Source organism: Jaculus jaculus, chromosome 16 (genome assembly GCF_020740685.1).
Source record: "Jaculus jaculus isolate mJacJac1 chromosome 16, mJacJac1.mat.Y.cur, whole genome shotgun sequence".
Classification (NCBI taxonomy): domain Eukaryota; kingdom Metazoa; phylum Chordata; class Mammalia; order Rodentia; family Dipodidae; genus Jaculus; species Jaculus jaculus.
Window position 1 is genome coordinate 59,568,267 of NC_059117.1, and position 26,429 is coordinate 59,594,695.

Genomic DNA, 26,429 nt, shown 5'->3' on the forward strand with positions numbered 1-26,429 from the left:
AGTATGTGTGCCCTATATTTAGTAGCTAGTCTATTATCATTGTGAATGCATCACTATTTAAAATCACAGTGGACTGATGATCTTCTCTTCTTCCAGATTACCTTCTTGGGTAGATTCACACACACAGGCATATTGGTGAGGATATTTGTAGGTTTATATTGACACAGGTTGACATCTTCTGACACCATGATGGTTTTTATTGTCCTTTATGATTTGTAGCACACCACCATCACTGTACCTCACCAGGGCTGACCAGAAGTTATCATTTTCTAAGCTGGGTAATTTAGTGTATTCAACACAAACCTTGTGATCTGCCCACATTAGAAAAGTAGAGGGAATTGTATAATTAGCACCCACTCCCCTATCATCCAGTTGCCATAATCACCAGCTTCTTCCTGACTCACCACACCTTGCTTTTAGGAATGTTACAGGAAAAAAAAAAAAAAAAAAAAAAAAACCATATGTATGCCGCTTCACTCATCAGTCCATTGGTATATATCTCTTCCTCATAAGGATCTTCTTTAAAAAATATTTTTATTTATCTATTTTATTTATTAAAAAGGAATTCTTCAAGGCTGTCGTTGCCTCTGTATTTCTAGATGTGAAGATCTGGGAGGTCTGACGAAGGTTATAGCACTGTTGCTTTTCTTGGGAAGAAAAGACTTTTCTGTTTGAAGAAAAAGTCTCTTGAATTTTCTCAGCATCTATCAAGAGTTCTCCACGTGGAGTACTGATTAAAGATATATATACATATATATATATATATATATGAAGAGAGAGTTCAAAGATATACGACATACACATGTGTTTTTCTTACCTCTTTCTTCTTTGTGGAAACACTTTATCCTTTGAGCTCGAGAATTAAGCTGGAGGCCCATGAAACAATATTTGCCACTACCCTGGGCAAAGACACCGAGGAAAACAAGAAGAATTCTTTGGCTTCCAGATGGCTCACCTTTGTTCTGATGCCAAGCGCATGGGATGCAGTGGAGGGAGGCCTACCTGCGGTTTATCCCCTGCTGGAAGAGGAGTGCTGTTCACACGACAGAGAATATACCTCTAGGCAGAAAATGACTTATGGCAGAGTGGGTGGTTGAGTACAGAAGAAATTGCTAGCATTCTTCACATATTCACATAGCTTCAGCTTGTGCCCAGTTTCTGCCAGGTCTGATCATCTTTGAATGCAATTCTCTCAGCATCTCTTGAGTGCTGGCTGTGTGGGCAACACAGATGATTATAAGATGAAGGAGTTGCTTTCTACCCATTATCTGTACCAGCTCCCCTATCTCAAAAGCACCCCCAAATAAGCTTCCAAGAAGGGCATGTACATCTTGGCTGATCTGCAAATGGCTTCACAATGAGCTCCTCAAACCTCCCCAAAACTCCTCACATCCCTCTCTTCCTCTCTGTCCTTTCCCTGTCATGTAAGATCGAGGAGGATTTCAGAGCTATGGAGAGGGAAAGGAGAGCCCACCGCCTTGGCTCGCTCGCGTGCATTCTGCTACACTTCTCTCCTCCCCCTCACAGCCGCGTGTGTTCTTTACCTCCTGGGTATAAAATGTGAGTGATTAATGTTCCACAAGATTTGGACTGAAAACCTCTAATCCAGTACATTCTGTTGTATCAAAACAGGGCTCAGGCCAGGCATGGTGGAGCATGCCGTGGAGGTACAGGCAGGAGGATCACTGTGAGTTAGAGGACACCCTAAGACTACATAGTAAATTTCAGATCAGCCTGAGCTAGAGCGAGCCCCTAACTTGGATTCAAAAAAAAAGAAAGAAAGAAAGGAAAAAAGAAAGAAAGAAAGAAAGAAAGAAAGAAAGAAAGAAAGAAAGAAAGAAAGGAAGAAAGAATAGGGCTCAGGAAATTTTAAATGACTTCTCCATAGCTGCTAGAGTCTGTGGACTAAAACCCAAGGTGACTCCAGCCCCCTTGTATATGGCCTTTTTAAGAATCTACATACTGTCTGGAGAGATGGCTTAGCGTTTAAGGCACTTGCCTGCAAAGCCTACAGACCTAGGTTCAATTCCCCAGTACCCACATAAAGCCAGATACACAAGGTGGAGCATATGTCTGGAGTTCATTTGCAGTGGCTAGAGACCCTGGTGCACCCGTTCTTTCTCCTCTCTATCTGCCTCTCTCTCTAATAAATAAATAAAATAAAATATATTTTTAAAAAGAAGCCACATGCCTATGCTGAAGGCATAGTAGCTCTCCTGTGGGACACACGAGCCGTCCACCAGTCCCCGGATAGGGTTGTAGCTAACATAGTTTAAGACCACCAGCATCCAGACAAGGTTCTGAATGGTTACTTAGCAGCTGTGTGACTTCCAGCAAGGTTACTTAAATTTTTCTAAACATTTTGCCCTAGTGTCAGGTGTGGAGGTGAGTGCTGTAACGGAAGCACTCAGGATGCTGAAATAGGAGGCTGATGAGCTCAAGGCCAGCCTGGACTATAGAACAAAACCATGAAAAAGAATAGGGGAGGTTCCCACTTCAGCAGGTCCTGGGGATTTTTGTAAAGTGATACATGTTAAGGCCTGGCACAGACCAAAATGTACCTACTGTTGTTTCCTAACAGATGTAAACTCTGTAAATCACAGTGTCATCTTTTTTTGTTCCATTAATCTCAGCACTCGGTAGGCAGAGGTAAGAGGATCACTACGAGTTCAAGGCCAGCCTGAGACTACATAGTGAATTCCAGGTCAGCCTGGATTAAAGTAAGACCCTACCTCAAAAAAACAAAATAAAATAAAGTTAACTCTAGCACATCTGTATTGCTCCATTTTATTTTATTTATTTGCAAATGGGGGCAGGGAGGGAGAGAATGGGTACACCAGGGCCTCCAGCTGCTGCAAATGAACTCCAGATGCATACATCACTTTGTGCATCTGGCTTTTCACGGGTACTGGGGAATCAAACCTGGCTCGTTAGATTTGCAGCAAGTACCTTAGCCATAGAGCTATCTACACAACCCCAGCACCATTTTATTTTTTAATGTAAAATTGTTTCCTGCTACCAGTGCCAGACATGTAACCGGTGCGTAGCAGTATTTTAGCATCTAAGTTTCTGTGTCTGCCTAGCTACTTTATTCCTGGTTTTGAAGGCATCCTTCCCTCCTCTGGACTTCCCTCACAGCTCTGTGGGACCACAATAAACCCAGCTCCTGCTTAGAGAAGTAGCACTGTGTGTCAGCCCCTTGACCCAGTTTCCCTCTAATCTTCATCTCCACCCTTTGAAGTAGGAGCTATTATATCCTAATTGTAGATGAAGAAACTGAGGCTGCAAGAGATTGAGTCACTTGCTTGATGAACGTTGGAAATATGTTGGTGGTTGGTAGTGGAAGAGCAAGTGTGAGCACCCAAAGGTTCTGAGAGTCTCTCCATGTCAGAGGGACTCCAGTGTTGTCTACACAGTTGATGGGGACATGAACGGAAATCCAACCCAGCATTTGCGTCCAGGGCACCTGACTTGTCTGCTGCTTCTCTGTCATATTGGATGTCATCTTGAACTAGGAATCCCTAAGTGTGGCACCAAGTTGCCCTGCTGCTTCACTTCAGAGTTTTGGGACAATCCTCGAAATTTTAAAGCCCACTTTGCCACATAATCAGCTGTGTGGCTGGCATTGGGCAAGTTGTTTGAATTCTCTGTGCCTCAGTTTCTCCCATTTACCTATAGAATTGTGGTAAGAGTTACATAAGATACGTCACACAAACTCCAAACATGGCATGGTGGATTGGCACTGGGGAGACTGATCAGTACTTAAAGATACTTGCTTGCAAAGCTTGCTGGCCCAGGTTGGATTCCCCAGTCTCCACATGAGGCTGGATACACAAAGTGGCACATGCATCTGGAGTTCCTTTGCAGTGGCTGGAGGCCCTAGCATACCCATAGTCCCTCTTTTTCTTTCTTTCCTCGCAAATAAATAACTTTTTTAAAATAAAGGGGCTGGAGAGAGAGCTCAGAAGTTAAATGCACTTGCTAGCAAAGCCCAACAGTCTGGGGTTTAATTCTCCAGTACTTACATAAAGCTAGTTGTACAAAGTGGCATGTCATCTGACATTCACTTGTAGCAGCCAGAAGTCCTGGCATACATTCTCTCTCTCTCTCTCTCTCTCTCTCTCTCTCTCTCTCTCTCCCTCTCTCTCCCCTACCCCTCTTTCCTTTCTCCCTCCCTCACCACAAATAAATAAATAAAAATGTTTTTTTAGAGCCAGGCATGGTGGTGCACACCTTTAATCCCAGCATTTGGGAGGCAGAGGTAGAAGGATCACCATGAGTTCAAGGCCAGCCTGGGACTACAGAGTGAATTCAGGTCAGCTTGGACCAGAGCAAGACTCTACCTCAAAAACCCCAAAAATGTTTTTCAAAATGCACAGTAGGCAGCGACAAACCAGTGATAGCTGTTAGCATGGTCTGTAGTGTTCCTTGTCACTGAGGATGCAGCCCTGAGCAAGAGAGTCACCCTGCTGCCCTTGTGGTGTTTAGTCTGCTGGAGGGAATGCATCCTAACAGTCCGTGAAGTTTCCTTTCCTAAGCAAGTCTCCTTCCTTCTGTGAGTTGTAGAGCATTATGGAAGTGTCTGCAATGCCTATATGTCTTCTGCTTTTTTTTTTTTATTGTTGTTATTTTTCTAGGTAGGGTCTTACTGTAGCCCAGGCTGACCTGGAATTCACTCTGTAGTCCCAGGGTGGCCTCAAACTCACAGCAATCCTCCTACCTTGCTCCAGAGTGCTGGGATTAAAGGCATGCATCACTATGCCCAGCTGTCTTCTGATTTTTTAAAAAAATCTTTTTGTTTTTATTTATTTATGTGAGAGTATGGGCATGCCAGAGCCTCTAGCTACCACAATGAACTCCAGCCCTAGGTGATTCTTTTTTTTTTTTTTTAATATATTTTTGGGGGCTGGAGAGATGGCTTATCAGTTAAGGTGTTTGCCTGCAAAGCCAAAGGATCCTGGTTTGATTCTCCAGGACCCACATAAGCCAAATGCACAAGGGGGCAAATGTGTCTGGAAATCGTTTGCAGTGGCTAGAGGCCCTGGCTTGCCCATTCTGTCTCTCTCTGTCTCTCTGCCTCTTTCAAATAAATAAATAAAATGTATTTTAAAAACATTTTTGCAAGCCGGGTGTGGTAGCGCATGTCTTTAATCCTAGCACTCGGGAGGCAGAGGTAGGAGGATCGCCGTGAGTTCGAGGCCACTCTGAGGCTACATAGTGAATTCCAGGTCAGCCTGGGCCAGAGTGAGACCCTACCTCAAAAAACCAAAAAATAAAATAAAATAAATGAAAGCATTTTTTCTTCTTTATTTGTGTGTGTGTGTGTGTGTGTGTGTGTGTGAGAGAGAGAGAGAGAGAGAGAGAGAGAGAGAGAGAGAGAGAGAGAGAGGGAGGGAGAGAAAGGCAGAAAATGGGAACACCAGGGCCCATATGCAAGCTCCACTTTGTGCATCTGGCTTTATGTGAGTACGGGGGAATTGAACCTGGCTTGGCAGACTTTGCAAGCAAGTGCCTTTAACCACTGAGCCATCTCCTTAGCCCCCTCCAAGGTGATTCTTAAGCCAGTAAAGTTGACAGTGATGATTCACCACCATAGACCCCATGCCTTCAGTGTGGGCAAGTTCCCTATTCCCTATGCTACTACTTTCATATGCCCAACTTTCAAATCAGTTCTTGAAATCATGGGTTAAATGAAAGAATTTGCTTTGTTGGTTTGAGTTATAGCTCAGTGGTATAGATAGTGCTTGCCTATCATGTAGAAGGCCCTATGTTGTACCCCAGCAACAGTAAAAAGAACAAACAAAAATAAAACCTTAACCCTTCTGCAAGCAAGAAGGATGGGAGCTAGAGAGATGGTTTAGTGGTTAGGGCTTTTGCCTATGAAGCCAAAGGACCAAAGATTGATGCCCCAGTACCCATGTAAGCCAGATGCACAAGGTGGCACATGCATCTGGAGTTTGTTTGCAATGGCTAGAGGCCTTGGTGCACCCGTTCTCTTTCTATCTGCCCCCCTCAAGTAAATAAAATTAAATTTATTGTTTTATTAAATTTTATTATTAAAAGTAAAGGAGAAGCTGGACGTGGTGGTGCATGTCTTTAATCCCAGCACTTGGGAGGCAGAGGTAGGAGGATCACTGTGAGTTCGAGGCCACCCTCCATAGTGAATTCCAGGTCAGCCTGGGCTAGAGTGAGACCCTACCTTGAAAAACCAAAAAAAAAAAAAAAAAAAAAGTAAAGGAGAGCAAGAAGGATGTAAAAAATCTCCCAATCTATCTTTTCCCTCTAATTCATTGAAAGGAAAGAAAGATGGTTAATTTATCATTATTATTTTCTGTATGTCTACAATGCTGATATACATTTATGTGTTATCATGCATCTGGAATTTGCTATGGCAAGAGGGCCTGGTGTGCCCATTTTCCTCTCTCTCAAACAAACAAAAAATAAATATTTTTAGAAAGTTCCTTTAGTGGGCTGCAGAGATGGCTTAGCAGTTAAGGTGCTGACCTATAACCCAAAGGACCCAGGTTCAATTCCCAGTACCCACAGAAATTCAGATGCACAAGGTGACACATGCATCTGGAGTTTGTTTGCAATAGCTAGAAGCCCTGGCATGCCCATTCTAATAAATAAATAAATAGATAAAATATTTTTAAAAGGAAAACAGAAAGCTCCTTTAAGAAATGAGCATGAATTTGGAGCAAAGAAACCTCCTCGATTCCTGCTTCCACCAGCTGGCACAGACATCGGCCTCCTCAGGACAGGCAGAAGGAGGAAGTTGGTCTCTCTCTCTCTCTTGCTCCTCACTGGAGAGGAGACTGAATTCAGGAATGAAGCCAGCTGGGTAGGGTGAGGGAGGGAAAGAAGGCAAGGAGAGAGGAAAGGGATGTGGTGTTTGAAGCGCAGAACTCAGGAAACGAGCTGGCACTTCAGCTCCAAGTGGCATGAGGCAAGCATTCAGATGGAATATGTGCTCTTGTTGTGGGTTTTTTTTTTTTTAATGGGTGGGTTGTTTTTATAAGGTTTTATGAACAGGAAACTGATGCAAAATGCTGATCTCTTTGTTTTGTTTTTTAGCTCTACCAGCATCATTTTCTTACTTACATTTGAATTTTGATGACAAGCATTTCCTTTAACACTCCTGGGGGTGAAGTGTAACAAGATGCCCCAAAGTGAATTTCATTAACAGCGGGATCCAAATGGGGAGATGTGGCTTCTGATTTCTTTGATCACCCCACAGAACAGAATCAGATCCCTCTTCAGTTAGGGAAGATAGTTCTTTAGTAACTGAGGTGCTCTGGAGAATGTTAGTCCTTTAACACATTCTAGAAAAAACAAGGGTGGTGGAGCACACCTTTAGTCCCAGCACTTGGGAGGTACAGGTAGGAGGAGCGCTGTGCGTTTGAGGATAGCCTGAGATTGCATAGTGAATTCCAGGTAAGCCTGGACTAGAGTGAGTGAGACCTTACCTTGAAAAATTGAAAAACCAAAAAAAGAAATAAAAAATTCTAGAAAATGTCCCCCAACATGTGGAAAACTTCTAGTGTACATCATTCAGGTGGGGCATGCTGTGGTAAAGAAAGTGCACTTCAAATTACCTTTCCCTCCATCGGAAAAGCCCAGCCTCCCCAGCCATCCTTTCTCCTGGAAGATAATTTCACCCTTAAGTGCTTGGTCTTGGCTGCCGTGTATTGTGAAGGCGCTAAGCCAACGTTTGGGCATCTGGCTGCCAACTTTGGATATGTTAATAGCCTGTTCTGTTCCTGCAGGGCATTTATTCATTGCCTACCTTGTAAAAGTTATGTCTTATTGCATTTTCCTGGCACCCGAGAAATCCTTGTACCTACCCTTGCATTTGGGTTTTCTGAGTCTACAGGCAGCTCGGGGTTATTAAAGTTCAAGAAGAAAGTCAAGAAGAAAGCCACGTGATGTTGGCTGTACAATTTCAATTCTCTTACCTCCTCCTCGCCTACCTTCCTCCCACTCACTGACAGATGAGCCAGCTTGGCTTGCAGTGTGCTGTGTACTAAAGCCCTCCAGGCACCTCTTGTAAGAACCAGAGAGAGAGAGAGAGAGAGAGAGAGCAAGAGAGAGACACCTTCCCATGGTGGAGCAGAGTGTTCGTTACTATGGTATTGCTGTGACCAAATACCCAGCAGAACAACTTAAAAAGAGGAAGAATTTGTTTCAAAATGTTCAGTCCCATGTGATGGGAAAGGTAGCATGTCAGCCAGCTCACATCCTGGCCGGCCTGGAAGTAGAGAAAGGAAGGAGTGTGTGCACCTTCTCTTTGGAGACTGTCCAGGTTCCCAGTGTCCCCAGACCACAGGATAGTGGCGCCCACGTTCAAGGATGGGTCTTTCTCCTCCACCACCACCCCTCCCACCCGTGTCAGTTCAGTCTCTCTGGTAACACCCTCACAGATACACCCAGAGGTGTGCCTCAACAGTCTTCTAGAAGATTCTAAGTCCAGTCATGTTAACAGTAAAGATGACCCACAAAAAGCTAACAGAGAAGCATCCTTCACTTCCCTTTGGCTTTCTGGGATTAAAAAGTTCTTGGGTGCAGTGGTGAATCTTTAGTCTGAGCTATTCAGGAGGTGAAGCATAATGAAACCTTGTCTCAAAAAAAAAAAGTTGAGGTGCTAGTGAGATTGCTAGTGGTTAAGGCACTTGCCTGCAAAGCCTAACTGCCAGGTTTCAATTCTCCAGTACCCACGTAAAGCCAGATGCACAAAGTGGTGCATGCATCTGGAGTTCATTTGCAATGGTTAGAGGCCCTGGCACACCATTCTCTGTCTCTGTGTCTGTCTCTTCTTGCAAATAAATAAATGAATTTTTTTTTAAAGTTGTGGGCTGGAAAGATTGCTTAGTAGTTAAGGCGCTTGCCTGTGAAGTCTAAGGACTCAAAGCAAGACCAGCAGATTTTGCAAGTAAGTTCCTTTAAGCACTAAGTCATATTCTTAACCCCCCCCCCCACTTTTTATATTGTTTTTGTTTTTATTTTTTGTTTTTCCAGGTAGGGTTGCACTCTTGCTAAGGCTGACCTGGAATTCACTATGTAGTCTCAGGGTAGCCTCAAACTCAGAGATCCTCCTACCTCTGCCACCTGAGTGCTGGGATTAAAGGTGTGTGCCACCACACCCAGCCTTGATTTACTTTAAAGAGAGGAAATTCAATGGTGAGCTACGCAATATTACAAAGCAAATCCATTTGCTCTTGTTTTATTTACTTACTTTTTGCAGAGCTGGGGATTGAATCTAGGGCCTTACACATGCTAGAAAAATACTCTATCTGGAGCCAAACTCTAAGGTGGCAAAGTTTTGATGTAGATAGCACTAAGCTTGAGATTGATTTTATAGATTCCACAAAACACTAATCTGAAGTTCCTAGGTTGATATGCGCAAAGTGGTACATGTGTTCATTTGCAGTGGCAGAAGGCCCTAGTGTACCCATTTTCTCTTTCTCTTTCTCTCTTTCTCCCTCTCTCTCTCATGAATAAATAAATAAATAATTTAATCAAAATGCAGGCTGGAGAGATTGAAGGCGCTTTTCTACAAAGCCAAAGAATCCAGGTTCAATTACCCAGGACCCACATAAGCTAGATACACAAGGTGGCACATACATTTAGAGTTCATTTGCAATAGCTGAAGGCCCTGGCATGCCCATTCTCTCTCTCTCTTTCTGTCTCTCTCTTGCTCTCTGCCTCTTTCTCAAATAAATTAAATTAAATTTAAATTAAAACACTATCTATATTGAAATATTTCCCTTTTGAGGTATACCCTGAGCGGCTGACTTTTGGTGAAAGATTTTACTTAGAATGGAAAGTGCTAATGTTTAACCTGAAAAAACTATGGAAGAAAAGGAAAAAAATTCCCTTTGTGGGTGGGGTGGTCAGATGGGCATGTTGCAGGGTGTCTTTGAAAACAAATGACTTCACATCCTTTGGCCAGCATTTTCAGACTTCCTGGAAGTTCCCTTGGTCAGGAGTTAGTGTCCATTTCTGGGGTATATAAAATGCTGAGGAGAACGGGAAGACGCCCTCCATACCTAGATGTCCCCATATCCTCTGCTATAGGAGCCATCTTCCAGAGCTGTTTCTATGAGTTGTGGACTCTTCAAGATGCTAAAATTTAAGGGCCCATGTCTATCTTTCAGAATTTATGGTTCCTTATGGTGGTGTGTTCTGCATATGACTTCTTAGTTTCATCTCAGAAACTGTTTCTCTTTACCAAAATAAATAAATAAATCTGGGCTGGAGAGATGGCTTAGCAGTTAAGGCACTTGCCTCCAGAGCCTAAGGATGCAGGTTTGATTTCCCAGTGCCCACATAAGCCAGATGTGCAAGGTGATGCATTCATCTGGAGTTCATTTGCAATAGCTGGAGGCCCTGGCATGCCCATTCTCTGTCTGCCTTTTTCCTCTGTCCCTCTCAAATAAATAAATAAAAATTAAAAAATATTTAAAAACAAATCTGAGTTGGAGAGATAGCTTAGCCGTTAAGGCTCTTGCCTGCAAAGCTAAACAACCCAGGATCAATTCTCCAGGACCCAACCTAAGGCAGATGCACAAGGTGATACATGCTTCCGGAGTTTGTCTGACACAGGGAGAATGCAGGGGTAAACAGGAGAACTAAGTTGTAGCTAGGGCTTTCCTGTTCCGCCTTTTCTTGCCAGGGCTTTTGGTTTGGTCATGATTGTGGACCTGTGAGAACTGGGCTTGCTGAGCTTGGATTTGGTTATAGAATCAAATAAAGCAGGAGTTTCAGGTTAGGGATGTAGCTCAGTTGGTAGAGTGCTTACTTAACATGATGAAAGCCCAGGCACTGTGTAAACTGGATATGGGGACATATGCCTGTTATCTCAGTACTTGAAAGTTCAGGAGGCTAAGGCTACATGGTGAGTTCAAAGCCAGCCTGGGCTACATGAGAAATGTCTCAAAAAATCAAAACAAAACAAACAAATAAACAAAAAACATAAGCTTCCTTTATCCATTCAGCTCCCTCTTAACCAAAGTTGTCAGTTAACCATCCTCTCTAGCACCTATAAAGCATATATGACCTGACCTGGAGAGATGGCTCAGTGGTTTAGACCCTTGCCTTCAAAGCCTAAGGACCCAGCTTTGATCTCCCCAGGACCTATGTAAGCCAGATGCACAAGGTGGTGCATGTGTCTGGAATTCATTTGCAGTGGCTGAAGGCCCTGGAGCACCCACTCTCTACCTGGTGCCCTGTCTCTCTCAAATAAATTAAAAAAATAATATTTTTTAAAAAGCAAACACACATACACATGCAATGTCCGTGGCTTCTGGAACATTTCAGCTAATGGACCGCTCACTGCTCTGTAGCTTACCAGCCAACTTCTGTTCTCAGCAGATGAAACACAGACTTGCCAGGAGTCTCCGAGCCTGTTTCTGCTGGTTTGACGAGTTCGATAATTAAGGTCTTCTAACAGAACAACCCCCCTCACCCCAGCACCAGGTCTTTTTTTCTCAGGTAAACATCTCAAGCCCACAGCTCTCCTTTTCATTCTCTATGGCTAATTTCTTAAAAACTTAAATGTAGCCATGCCCCCTGGCTATGAAGATAAGTGTTTTAAATTGGTGCTCTGGATACCAGATTGTAAATCAAGTTCGAAGAGCCAAAACAGGTGTCCTGGTGGGTGGCTTTACTAGTAGTTCACATGGGGTGTGGACTTGAATATTTTTCATTATGTCCCTGATGCACCCATACACACACACACACACACACACACACACACGCACGCACGCACACACACATGCATAGTGAGCTGTCTGGCACACCTTAGCTCCAAAGTGCATATTGGTTTGAATGAACAAATAAGTACCTCTCCACCCTTCCCAGAATTGGATGCTGTAAACATTGGGCTAATTATGTTTAGACACCTCAGAGCGTTTCTTTCTTTCATTCTTTTTTTTTTTTTTTTAAATGAGAGAAAGAGAAGTGAGAGAATTGGCACACCAGGGCCTCAGCCACTGTAATCAAATTCCAGGTGTGTGCACTCCCTTGTACACGTGTGACCTTGCACAGTTGTGTCACTTTGTGCACCTGGCTTACATGGGACCTGGAGAGTCGAACATGAGTCCTTGGGCTTTGCAGGCAAGTGCTTTAACCACCAAGCCATCTCTCTAGCCCATCCTCAGAGCATTTCTGATGGGAAGGGATAGGACAGAGAGGAGACAAATTCATCATCTAGGTTGCCTATCATTCTAATTCATAACACATTGTTACTATAAACAGTATTTTCTAGGCAGGAGAGATGGCTCAGCAGTTTAGGCACTTGCCTGGGTAGCCTAAGGACCTAAGTTCAATTCCCCAGTACTCACATAAGCCAGATGCACATCATGGCACATGTATCTGAAGTTTGTTTGCAGTCTCTGGGGGCCTGGGTGTACCCATTCTCTCTCACACAAATACATAAATAAAAATGTGTGTGTGTGTATGTATAATATATATGTACACACACATACTGCATCATACACACACACACACACACACACACACACAGACACATTTTCTGAGGGTGTTGATCAAAAATAGAAATTCTTGGGCCCTGTTGCCAAAGAATCCAGTTCAATAGCATTTAATAAACTCCTCAGTCAACTCCACTGTTATCTGAGGACATATGGCCCCTGATGCTCAGAAGTCATATCTGGTTTCCTAGGACAGGCCCAGTAACAAATAAAATGTCATCATGATCCACACTTGCCCTCACATTTTCAAATACTCTGGAATGGCAACATGTTTTGCAAGGGTTCATGTCATATACTTTGTATGGCAGTATTTTTTTTTTCTTTCTGGAGAATACATGAAATAGTGCATGTTATGGGCTGGGGAGATGGCTCAGCAGGTAAAGCTACATGGTTGCAAAGCCTGTCCACTCAGGTTCGATTCCCCAGCCAGTCTTGGAAAGCCAGACCCAAAAAGTAGTCCTAGGGCTAGAGAGATGGCTTAGCAGTTAAGGCATTTGCCTGTGAAGACTAAGAATGCTTGTTCAAATCTTCAGGTCCCACTTAGTCAGATGCAAAAGTGATGCAAGCATGCAATGTCACACATGCACACAGGGGGCGCATGTGTCTGGAGTTCGTTCACAGTGGCTGAAAGGCCCTGGTGTGCCATCCTCTCTCTCTCTGTCTCTCTCCCTCCCTCTTTCTCTGTCTCTCTCTCAAAAGTAAAATAATTTTTAAAAAGAAAAACAGGTGATGCTAGTGTCTGGTATTCATCTACAAGGGCAAGAGGCTCTAACACGCCTACACCACCCCCACACATCTATGGCATTTTAGGTTTGATGGAATGAGGCACTTCGATGACTGTGTCTGTAGTGGGTAGAAGAGAAAACACATCCATGATCCAAAGTTAGACTTTCCCACTTTAGGTTCTAACTCCTCTGTCGAATAACTAGTGTACAACTCTCACACACGCAGTGATGTTAGCTGTAGACTGGGGAGAATAAGTTTGGGTTGGAAAAAGCATTAAAATCTTGATCCCAATAGGAAAAACATGCAGACTGTCCATAAGCATCAAAGACTGTCCAGCCGAGCTGGAGAGATGGCTCAGCAGTTAAGGCGCTTGCCGGCAAAGCCTAAGGTCCCAGGCTCAATTCCCCAATACCCACGTGAGCCGGATGCACTTGGTGGCGCATGTGCCTGAAATTCGTTTGCAGTAGCTAGAAGCCCTAGTGTACTCATTCTCTCTCTCTTTTTCTCTCCTAAATTAAAAAGAAAATTAAAACAACTCTGCAGCAGAAAAGAAACCTGCTCTTATTTCTTTGAGCAAAAGAAACCTGCTAATAGGGTGGAAGTCAGCAATCTCTGCAAAACCTCGAGTGACACAGGGTTTTTTTCTTCCTTCATTCCTTTGTTCCTTCGTTCCTTCATTCCTTCATTCCTTCGTTCCTTCCTTCTTTCTTTCCTTCCTTTCTTTCTTGGCACATCAAGGCCTCCAGCTGCTGCAAATGAACTACAGATACATGCACCACCTTGTGCATCTTACATGGATCCTGGGGACTTAAACCTGGGTCCTTTGGCTTTGCAGGCAAACATGTTAACCACTAAGCCATCTCTCCAGCCCCCACAAAATATTTTATACATGGCTGAATTTTGCTTACTTTACTTAACATGATCCAGCTCCATCTATTTTCCTGCAAACATTATTATATATTTTTTTTAATTTTATTTATTTATTTATTTGAGAGCGACAGACACAGAGAGAAAGACAGATAGAGGGAGAGAGAGAGAATGGGCGCGCCAGGGCTTCCAGCCTCTGCAAACGAACTCCAGATGCGTGCGCCCCCTTATGCATCTGGCTAACGTGGGACCTGGGGAACCGAGCCTCAAACCGGGGTCCTTAGGCTTCACAGGCAAGCGCTTAACCGCTAAGCCATCTCTCCAGCCCCATTATTATATTTTTTAAAGAAAAAAAAGACATATCTTTCTTATTTTATGTATTTATTAGACAGAAAGAGGAGGAGTGAGAGAGAATGGGCATGCCAAGACCGTTAGCTACTGCCAGGTGGGGTGGGTCACACCTTTAATCCCAGCACTGGGGAGGCAGAGTCAGGAGTATCGCTGTGAATTCGAGGCAATTCTGAGACCACGGAGTGAATTCCAGGTCAGGGGAGCTGGGAAGATTTCCCAGTGGATGAAGCACTTAGCCTTCCTGGGCAAGATAAGAAGCAGAGACAGGAGAACCCTGAAGTCCCTGGGCCAGTCAGCTTGGCACATGCACTGCTGAAGGAAACCTCTGACCACACACACTGTGGCATGCACATGCCCTCACCCACACACATACACACAGTCGCCATACATGCTCATGAAGACACTCGTTTAAAAAGTATGGACTGCCGGGCGTGGTGGCATACGCCTTTAATCCCAACACTGGGAGCAGAGGTAGGTATATTGCCGAGAGTTTGAGGCCACCCTGAAACTACATAGTGAATTCCAGGTCAGCCTCAGCTAGAGAGTGAGATCTTACCTTGAGAAACCAAATAAATAAATAAATAAAATAAAGTATGGGGTTTAGGGCTGGAGAGATGGCTCAGCAGGTAAAGGTGTCTGCTAGCAAAGCCTGACTGCCTGGGTTCAATTCCCCAGTACCCATGTAAGGCCAGATGCACAAAGTGACACATGCATCTGGAGTTCATTTCCAGTGGCAAGAGGCCCTGGTGCGCTCATTTTTTCTTTCTCATTCATATTCTCTCTCTCTCTTTCTCTCTCCTTGCAAATAAATAAATAAATGAGTGGCTGGGAAGATGGCTCAGCAGTTAAAGGTCCATGCTTGCAGACTTATAGCCCTGGTTTGATTTCCCTAGTATCCACATAAAGCCAGATGCACAAAGTAGATCGTGCATCTGGAGTTTGTTTGCAGTGGCAAGAGGCCCTGCTGTGCCCATATTCTCTCTCTCTCTCTCTCCCTCTTTCTCTCTAGCTCATAGGTAAATAAATAAATAAGTAAATAAAATTTTTAGAAACGCACCTCCTGTGTATGGCCTATCAAGGCAATTTTTATAGATAGTTTTTAGATATAGATAGCTTTGGGGGAGAGGGGTGCATACCAGCTAATAATCCATAGGATTAGTTCAGTCAGAAAAAGAGGAAGATTTTATCACTTAACTGGTATTTCAGACTTGTTTCAGACAGCAAGATACTTAAGGCAGTGCAGGCATTACTAAGTCTTTTAGCTTTCTAGTGTCCAGGACTGTATTTTCATAAATCTCTCCTGGAGCCAGTTGCCACATCCTCAGGGGATTATAAACAGTAGCATTTGATTTTTAGATGTGACCGGTGCTCCATCTGTGCTATGACTGCCTGTCTATCTATAAAGCACAGTCTTTAGGCTGGAGAGATGGCTCAGTGCTTGCCTGCAAAGCCTAGCAACCCGGGTTCGACTCTCCAGTACCCATGTAAAACCAGATGCACAAAGTGGCACATGTTTGGAGTTCATTTGCAGTGGCTAGAGGCCCTGGTGTGCCCATTCTTTCTCATTCATTCATTGTCTCTCTCCTGTCTCTGCTTGTAAATAAGCAAATAAAAATTATAGTAAGTAATAAAAATAAAGCATAGTCCTGGTTCCTCAGAGTTCTTCTGGCTCCCCCCACACACCCCCACTTTCCATCAAGACCGAAGATGTGGGCCTGGGGAGAGAGATGGCTCAACTGTTAAAGGTGCTTGCTTGCAAAACCTGATGGCCCAGGTTCAATTCCTTACTACCCATATAAATCAAGCTGCACAAAGTGGTGCATACATCTGGAGTTTGTTTGCAGTGCCAAGAGGCCCTGGCATGCCCATTTTCCTCTCTGTCTGTCTGTTTTTCTTTCTCTCTGCTTGCAAATAAATAAACTAAAAATATTTTTTAAAAGCACTGAAATTGCAGAGAAGAGAGAGTTGAACTTAAACTTAACTGGTACTGTCACTCAAAAGGAAGGGGAGAAGTGCTGGGACACGTGCCCAACATGTACCTATATGCCTCTGCCAGATTTGCAGGTAGAAGAGGTGGATCAGATATTCCGGGGGCCATGGGGTAGCCTTGTTGGAACGCTGGGCTTGGTGGGTTAGCTTGTGAGATGTATACTTCTGAAAATGCATAGCTCACCACAGAGGTTACTGGTGAAAGGCCATGTTTGAAAAATGTTCCATATTTCTTTTTTATTTTATTTTATTGTGATTTTTTGAGGTAGGGTCTCACTGTAGCCCAGGCTGACCTGAATTTCACTATGTAGTCTCAGGGTGGCCTTGAACTCACAGCAATTCCCCTACCTTTGCCTCCCTAGTGCTAGGATTAAAGGCATGCACCACCACACCCGGCTATATTTCTTTTTAATTTTTTTCTTATTTATTTATTTGAGAGGGAAAGAGATGGAGAGAAAAAGAGAGGATGGGCATGCCAGGGCCTCTAGCTACTGCAAATGAACTCACATGAATGCATCACTTTGTACATCCGACTTTCCATGGGTACTGGGGCATCAAACCTCGGTCCTTTGGCTTTGCTGGCAAGTGTCTTAACTGCTAAGCTATCTCTCCAGTCCCCCATATTCTTGAGCAAGGTGTGTATTAAACACCTGCCTAGCGTGGAGGCTCAGGCATGGAAGAGATGAGAAAGAGAGGTAGTGATCGTATCTAACCTGTACAAAGCACTCGGTACATATTTGATGAATGTGTGAATGAATGAATGAAGTGAACCTTCAAGTAAAAAAGAACCTCCTAACCCTAATATTAAGTTCGATGCATCATCTTGACTGAGATTGTCACAGTCACTAAAGTGTCTTGGGTTTTAGCCCCATGCTCAGTCCATTCTGATGGGCTCCTGGCCATGCCTGATCATCTGCTGGCCTACAAGGACTAATCACCACTCCACAGCAGCACAAATGACCCCCACCTGGTACAGGCAAGACTCCAGCCCTAGGCTTGGCATAGTTCCTGGGAAGGCAGAACAGCTTTCTTTATTCTAGTCTGCTCGCAAAGAACACTGCCCGGCTGTGTAGCATCTTATGGGATTATAAATGGTTGTGCTAAAGATGAATTCTGAAAAGCATATTGTGCTGTTGCTTTAAGCAGACTGCTGTTAAGTAGTGCATGTCTAAGCACACACACACCCGGGCAGGGTAGGGAGCACCAGCTCCTGGGACTGCTTGGCTTGGTGGCATTTTAGGGGACTGGTCTGTCCTTCTTCAGCTGTAACACCAGCCTGGAGGTGTGCTTCAGTAGCTTCCCATAAGGCCAGCCTGTTTTCTGACAATCTTTGGTCATTTGCAACCCTGCTTAGAGTCCCAGGAGAATTGCCAAAGTCCCAATTGATATATTATTACACAGGGGAGAGGTTTGAAAGTCTGGGAACAAGATGGAAATTGCATGGGAGCAAAAATACTCTTAAAGGGAAAGCAGAGAGATGTTTTAGTAGTTAAGATGCTTGCCTACAAAACCTAAGGACCCAGGTTTGATTCCCCAGTACCCACATGGAGCCAGATGCACAAGGTGGCACATACATCTGGAGCTCATTTACAGTGGCTAGAGGCCCTGGCACTCCCATTCAATCTGTTCTCTCTCTCTCTCAAATAAATAAATAAATATCTTTAAAATACCCTTTAAAAAGATCTTCGGGGTTGGAGAGATGGCTCAGCCATTAAAGCACTTGCTGCAAAGCCTAATGACATGGATCCAGCTCTCCAGTACCCACCATGTAAAGTCAGATACACAAAGTGGTGCATGTGTTTGTTGAGTTCATTTGCAGTGGCTAGAGGCATTGGCCTACCCATATTCATTCATTCATTCTCTCTCTCTCTCTCTCTCCTTGCAAATAAATAAATGAAAATATTAAAAAAAAAACTTTGAGCTGGAGAGATGGCTTAGTGGTTAAGGCACTTGCCTGCAAAGCCTAAGGACCCATGTTCAACTCTCCAAATCCCACATTGTAGTAGCTGAGGCCCTGGTGCACCAATTCTCTCTCTCTCTCTTAAAAAAAAAAAAACAGGGCTGGAGAGATGGCTTAGTGGTTAAGTGCTTGCCTGTGAAGCCTAAGGACCCTGGTTCAAAGCTCAACTCCCCAGTACCTACGTTAGCCAGATGCACAAGGGGGTGCACACGTCTGGAGTTCGTTTGCAGTGGCTGGAGGCCTGGCGCGCCCCATTCTCTCCCTCTCTCTCTCTCTCTCTCTCTTTCTCTCTCTCTGTCTCCCTCTTTGTTGCTCTCAAATAAATAAACAAAAACAAAAAATTTTAAAAAGAAAAAGAAAAAGAAAGAATATAAATTTGGAGATAACTTGATGACTTTAATATTTAAAAAATCAATTTTGGGGGCTGGAGAGCTGGCTTAGAGTTTAAGGCACTTGCCTGGAAAGCCAAAATACCCAGGTTCAATTTCCCAGTACCCATGTAAAGCCAGATCCACAAGGGGGCGCATGCGTCTGGAATGCATTTGCAGTGGCTAGAGGCCCCTACATGCCCGCTCTCTATCTGCCTCTTTCTCTCTCTCACTTAAATAAATAAATTATTAAAAATTAATTTCGAGCCGGGAGTGGTGGCGCACGCCTATAATCACAGCACTGGGGAGGCAGAGGTGGGAGGATCACTGTGAGTTCAAGGCTACCCTGAGACTACATAGTAAATTCAGGTCAGTCTGGGCTAGAGTGAGACCCTACCTAGAAACCGCCCCCTACACACACAAAAAAAAAATAAAAGAGCTGGGCGTGGTGGAGCATGCCTTTAATAATCGCAGCACTCTGGCACTCAGAGGTAAGAGGATCACCGAGGCCACCCTGAGACTACATAGTGAATTCCAGGTCAGACTGAGCTAGAGTGAGACCCCACCTGGGGGTGGGAGGGACATAAAACAAAAGGAAAGAAATTTAATTTCGCTGGGCATTGTGATGCACTCAGCAGGCAGAGGTAAGAGGATTTCCATGAGTTCAAGGCCACCCTGAGACTACACAGTGAATTCCAGGTCAGCCTGGACTAGAGCAAGACCCTACCTCGTAAAACAAACAAAATAAATTAATTTCTACTTTACCAAGGGATATATAAATATATTCTTCTTGTAAGAAAATTGGAGACATTAGCTTTAAATTCTTCCTTGTCCACTAGCACTAACCCTTTCATTCCAGGTTTCTCCTCAGCCACTAGGAAAAGGGCAAAATTTTACTGTGGATTTTCCCAGTCAGTATATTCAATGTTACTTACCTATGAGTATTCCTCTATCGAAAATAGATGCTATTCTTTCATAAATTAAGAAAAAAATCTATTATTTTATGTTAAATCCCAGGAATTTAGCCCAGGGCTTCACCCTTGCCACCTGCTCTGCCACTAGCCCACCCCTCTAGGCCCTGTGTTGTTAGTTTTAAACTGAGTCCAGTATAGTGAAGATCTTTCCTTTCCACACTCATAGGCCCATCTACTTTGGCTGCAGCCGGGTAGTATTCCATAATGAGGATAATTTATTTCAGCACTCCCTACTGATGAACATGATCATTGTTTCTAGTTGCTTTTTTGTTTTTTTTTTTAACTTGTCCTGGGCGGGGCTGCAGCAAACGATTTCATAATTGTTTCTTGGGGATTGACGGTGCCAGTGTTTTTCCACAAAGGCCCCCTAAAGGCGTGATAGGTAAGGATGTTTGCTGGTACCACTTTAGACTGGAAACAGACCCTGTTAGATTGCCCCTCTGGGTGTCAGGAAGCCTCTCACCATGCCATGGGGCTCTGTATGGCGGAAATATTTTGTCTCCCGCTTATGGAGGTGGTGACACTGTCATTAATTTTATAACTCAGGGCACTGCACATTTAAAATGGGTGTGTTTTACTTTCTGGACTGTTTTTATTCAGTGACATTCATCTCTTTCAATTTTATTTGTTTTTTTCAAGGTCAAGGTATTTATTTTTTGTTTTGTTATTTGAGGTAAGGTCTTGCTGTAGCCCAGGCTGACCTGGAGCTCACTATGTAGACTATGTAGTCTGAGGCTGGCCTCAAACTCACAGCAATCCTTCTACCTCACCTCCAGAGTGCTGGGATTTAAGGCATGTGCTACTCCAACCCGCCAGCGGTTCAATTTTATTTTATTTTATTTTATTTTTTTAAGTATTTAAAAAATTATTTATTTATTTGAGAGAGATACAGAAATAGGCAGGTAGAGCGAGAAAGAGAATGGGTGTACCCAGGACCTCCAGCCACTGGCTTCCGTGGGTCCTGGGGAGTCAAACACGGGTCCTTTGGCTTTTCAGGCAAGCGCCATCTCTCCAGCCCAGAGGTAGGGTTTCACTGTAGTCTAGGCTTACCTGGAATTCACTATGTAGTCTCAGGGAGGCCTTGAACTCACGGCAATCCTCCTACCTCTGCCTCCCGAGTGCTGGGATTAAAGGCGTGTGCCACCACGCTCGGCCCATCCAGCTCCTATTTTTAAGTATTTATTTGAGAGCAAGAGAGAGAGAGAGAGAGAGACAGAGGGAGAGGGAAGGAGAAAAGAGAGAGCGAGAGAGAATGGGCGCACCAGGGCCTCTAGTCACTGCAAAAGAACTCCAGACACATGTGCCTCTGCATCTGACTTACGTGGGTCCTTGGGGAATTGAACCCGGGTCCTTTGGCTTGGCAGGCAAGAGGCCCAATCACTAAACCATCTCTCCAGCCACTCAATCATTTGATCAGTCTCATACATGTGTATAATATAGTTTGATCATATGCACCCCCATTACCTCCTCTTATCCCATTCCCACTAAACCCCATTTCCACCAGCTAACTCATACTCTCATGTCTCTGTCTCTCTCTGTGTCTGTCTGTTTGTCCCACTGAATTAAATTAGAGCAGTTTGCATGAGCGTGGGTGAGGTTTATCTGGAATCTGGCCTGGGAATAAGCAGAGCCAGAAAGTAAAAACTTGTGGGGATTTTTAAACACTCAGGCCCCTTCCCTCCACCTCTGCCTGGTCCACCAGGAGAGGGCTGATGACAAGGGGAGCTGTCCCTGGGCCTGGGGCCTGGCCCTCGCCCTGGGGGAGGGACTGCTCCGCGCCCCCAGGGAGGGCCTCGGGGAGCACACCTGGTGCGTCCCCGAGGGCCGGCTGGTTCCTCCCGGCCACGCCCCTCGGTGGGTGTGTCCGCACCAAGCCCCGCCCCGCCGCGGGCCGGAGCGCGCGCACCAGTGAGCCAGGCTGGAAGCCGGCTGCTGGCTGTCGGTCTCGCTGTCGCCGGCGGCGCCCGGGACGTCGTGGAGCTGGGGTCCCCCTTCCACCTGGGAATTCTGCCGTCGCCTTGGGGACAGCGGTGACATCCCGAAGGGCAGGCCCGGCAGCCACCATGGTGGCCAAGGATTACCCGTTCTATCTCACGGTCAAGAGGGCGAACTGCAGCAGTGTGGAGGCGCCCCTGGGCAGCGGGGCGGCCAAGGACGCAGAGGTAGGGCGCCGTCCCCGTCTCCCTCCCGGCCCGTGTCTCCATCACCTCCCCGCGCGTCCCTGTCTCCCTATGGCCCCCTCTCACCCTGCCTCTTCGTCTCCCTCCCGCGCCATGTCTGTGCGTCCTCAGCCCCTGTCCCCTCTCCGTGCGCCTGGGGACGGCAGCTCCTGGCCACTGCCCCCCCTCTTCCAGCTCCAGCGCGTGTAAACCTGGCACAGGCACTTTTCTCCTTCCTCACCAGCAAGGCCCGGGTCTCAGGGAAGAGCCTGTCTTGGAATCAGCGTCAGCTGAGTGGAGGGATCTTCGACCCTGGTGCTCAGACATCTCACCTGTCAGACTTGGCTTGAGAGCTGTTGGGGGAGCAAGGACAGGACAGGGCACTTACGCACTTATTTTTGTCACCTGTGGCCAGTAAGTTGGAGTGGGACCCATTCAGCAGTATGTCTGGAGTTAAATGAGTTATAAATGTGTCCCTTATGAATCTTGAAAATAAACTCTGCTGTGCCTTGAAGGATGAGATAGACTGCCCTTTCTTGGGAACTTTCCTGTGCCCTGGGGGTGATGTGAGGCAGGCCTCCTTCCCTGCCCCACCTCAAAGCCTTTCTCCCCACGTGTCCTTCCTCTGGCACCCAGTGCTCACTGGCCTTCAAAGGCTGGTTAGGTTTACCTGGTAGAGAAAGCAGTTGCTTCCATTACACTATAGATCTGTGGTCGCCAAGCTGTGGTGAAGCCCGCAGCATCTGCTCATCATTGCCAGAAGTGTGTGTGTATATGGGAGATCTCCACTCATTGCCCCCACCTCACAGTGACAAGGTAGCCACCGCAGCTGTGGGAGTAGCAGGGAGCCTGGGGGAAGGTGCACTTCCGGCCACTCACGCACCACCCTTGGGTCTACCCAGTGCCTGCAGTTTACTCACTGAAGTATGTATGGGGGAATGTAAGAGTCAAAAAGATCACTGCCTCTAAGAAGTTTTCTCCCCCAAGCTAATTGGACTCTTAAATAGTCTCTGGTAGAATTCAGCATTTCATAAGCTGGGTGCAGACTAAACCTCTTCTAGCCCCACTTTACACCCCAGAGCAGTTGAATATTTCCCAGTTTTTCCCCAGTAGCTGTGCAAGTGCAACAGTGGCGCTGATGGCATTTGGATGATTCTTTAAGTTTTTACTGGATGGCACCTGCATAGGGTTCAGGTTGTTCAGGCTTGGGATGGATATAAGAAAAAATATGTCTGTAGGTCACAAATGCATGGGAAATATGTCACGAGATACCAGATAGCTAGCTGGACCCACATGATAAAAATATGACTTATCTGCCAGGTGTGATGGTGTATGCCTTTAATTCCAGCACTCTGGAGACAGAGGTAGGCGGATTGGTGTGAGTTCTAGGCTAGCCTGAAACTACATAGTGAATTCCAGGTCAGTCTGGGCTATAGCAAGACCCTATCTCAAAGAAACAAACAAAATAAAACTTACTTTCCTTTTGTGAGGACGTGCTGGCATGAGAGTAAGGATGGGAGATGAATAACTTTTAAAAATAGTTGGTAAATAATTTTCAGTATCAACACCACCAAGCTTTTGTTATATTTTAACCAGAATAAAAGTATACTTTATACATCTTGAGGTAGAGATGTCTCCCAACTGCATTGACCGGAGGCATAAGTCACTTCCTAACAATGGAGATAAGCGAAGTTGGAAAAAGAAACCTAAGTGGGTTTCAGGGGAAATTTGCTTGTTTCAATGTCAGCACAAAAAACTAAGGGCCTGGGTTCTTGGCCAAGGAGTAACTAAAATATATTTTCTGCCAGTAGATGGCGCTTGTCTTTGTAAATGTTTTAAAAAAGAATCACTTGTCTGCCCTTTGAAAAACATGATTATATAATTGTCTATAAAGCAGACCTTAACTATTAATTCCTCTGGATATATTTTCAAAGATTTAGTTGCTTTCTGTACAGAAAGAATGATGCTAAGTAGAGAACAGGGTCTACCCAGAGACCTTCCCTGGATAGTAGGATTACTTGACCTTCAGAGACACTTGAAGCTGAGCACCTGAGCCTTGGACTTGCCATAGTCACGCTGTACCTCCTGAATTTGCTCTAGGGAGGACAACGTGTGCAGAAGGGCACTGGCAAGCACCTTCTAGCACTAAGTCACCGGCAAGTATGCTGAGGAGGCCACTTAGGAAAAGCCTCATATAGAGCAGGCTTTGCTATGCATTTGATAACATACTCTGGAGTAAAAATCATACAAAAAAAAATTCTCTTAAAAGCAAGTGATAATTTTTTCTTCAAGGTAGGGTCTCACTCTAGCCCAGGCTGACCTGGAATTCACCATATAGTCTCAGGCTGGCCTCGAACTCACAGCCATCCTCCTCCTTCTGCCTCCCGAGTGCTAGGATTAGAGGTGTGCATCACCATGCCTGGAAAATAATACAGTTTTCACTCACTAGTTAATTTAAATGTTTTTTTTTAATTTCCCTGGTAGTTTCAGTAAAAGCAATAATAATGATAATAATGTTTAAAATTTATTTTTTTTAAATCTGTTTGAAACTTGGAAAAATTTTCTGCATGGATTACAACAGTGCATTTCTGATAGCTTATGTCAGTTAATACAATACTGCTTCTTATTTCTTATGACATGTATGATTTGGGTTACAAATGTTTAAATTTTAATGCCCATAACTACTTAGATCCTTCCAGCTCTGACCATTGACTGAGAGACCTAAGAAGCTTGATTCATAGCTCTGGATTTTCATAGAGAAATGTTGTGTGACATGAGCTGTTTCATGTCTTCTGATCATTAGGGTAGCCTTGATCAATTTATCCATTTTCCTATTTATTGTTGCTCATTTCCTGTGCTGAGAAGGGTAGCTCGTTTCAAAACCGTTAGGTACTCTGAACATGTGAGCAGTTCACCTCAAGGGAAGATGTTACTGCTAATGCATTAGGCTAATTGTAAGTTAACAGTCACTATTTTCGCCAGCTTTTTTTCGGGTCTTTTTCAACATCTTAATTTATTTATTGGGAGAGAAAGAGAGAGAGAGTGGGCACGCCACAACCTCTAACTATTGTAAACGAGCTCCAGATACATGTGCCACCATATGCATCTGGCTTACTTGGGTACCAGGGACTCAAACCTGGGTCCTTAGGCTTTGTAGGCAAGTGCCTTACTATTAAGCTATCCCTCCAGCCCTCCCTTACCTTTTTAAAAGTTGAGTTTTAGAAAGAAGATTTAGTAGCTGGGTTTGGTGGCACACATCTATGATGATACCAGAATCACCACCATTTCAAGGTCAGCTTCAGCTACAGAGTTCAGGACAGCCTGGGTTACATTACACACAGCCTTACCCCCCCACACACACACAAACACTCAAAAAACAATGAATGGATGGATCAGCTGAGCAGACACATTGTTTAGGAAGCTAAAGTGACTTTAAGTATGAGTGTCTTACATGTTATTGCTCAGCATTAGGCTTGATTTGGTTGGCACTATTTCTAGCCATCGCCTTTGTCTTTCCATGATTGTAAAATTTTGCACCACATAGATATGTCTAGCTCATTGATAGTTTAGTATTACCCTGGTTCTCCAAGGTATAGGTTCTGGTTTTCACTTCACCAGGAGCCTTGCATGCCCAGGGGAATAATAACATGCACCTGGACATAAAATGTCAAAGTCCCACCCCTTTGCTAATTCTACCACATGTAGTATCTCCCCTAAGACTCCAGCCATGTCGTAGGTCAACATAAAACAGGTGCTGTTCTACCTATATTATAAATAAGGACACTTTGGGGGGGGGAGTTGCAGAAATAGACAAAGAAAATCTAGCCTGATCCAATGCCAGATTTGCTGATGGATTTAATCCAGCATTCAGTATTGATGGCCTTTAATCCCAGCACTAGGGAGGCAGAGGTAGGAGGATCACCTTGAGCTCAAGACCAGCCTGAGATTGCATGGTGAATTCCAGGTCACACTGGGCTCGAGTGACACCCTACCTCGGAAAAAAAAAAAGAAAGAAAGAAAAAGAATCTTCAATACTGGTGGCCCTTGGAACAACTAGGGGTATTCACCTGTGTGGAAGGAAAAGGAAGAGAAATGTGAAAGAGACATGGGCTCTAATACTATCTATAAATATATAATCTGGGGACTGCAGAGATTCAATTCCAGGTTCAATTCCCCAGTACTCAGTAAAGCCAGATGCACAAAGTAGAGCATGCATCTGGAGTTCATTTGCAGTTAGTAGAAGCCCTGGGGTGCCCATTGTCTGTCTCTCTCTATCTCCTTGCAAATATATACATAAAATCTTGAGAGCTGGACAGATGGCTTGCAAAGCCTGATAGCCTGGGTTTGATTCCCCAGTACCCACATAGAGCTAGACGCACGAAGTGACGTGCATGTGTCTGAAGTTCATTTGCAAAGGTCCTAGGCCCTGACATGCCATTCTCTCATTTTTTCTCTCTCTCTCTCTCTCGCAACTTGCAAATAAGTAAATAAATATATACTCTTGAAAACATAACTGAGCGAAGTCTCTTTGAAGCCTCAACTATAGT

The 26,429-nt window shown here is 44.5% G+C and overlaps 1 protein-coding gene across 3 annotated transcripts in view; it reads left to right on the plus strand.

The window, feature by feature from the left end:
- The window catches only part of Arhgef3 (Rho guanine nucleotide exchange factor 3), a 369,200-nt gene that overhangs the window by 272,745 nt on the left and 70,026 nt on the right, over positions 1 to 26,429 (plus strand). The window contains exon 1 of one of the 3 annotated variants that reach the window (XM_004661304.3): positions 21,647 to 21,885. The exons of the other annotated variants lie outside the window; for them this stretch is intronic. Within the exon in view, the coding sequence (XP_004661361.1) occupies positions 21,787 to 21,885 (99 nt within the window). The 5' untranslated portion in view covers positions 21,647 to 21,786. Of the gene's footprint in view, positions 1 to 21,646; positions 21,886 to 26,429 lie in introns of those variants that run through there. 3 annotated transcript variants of the gene reach the window in all.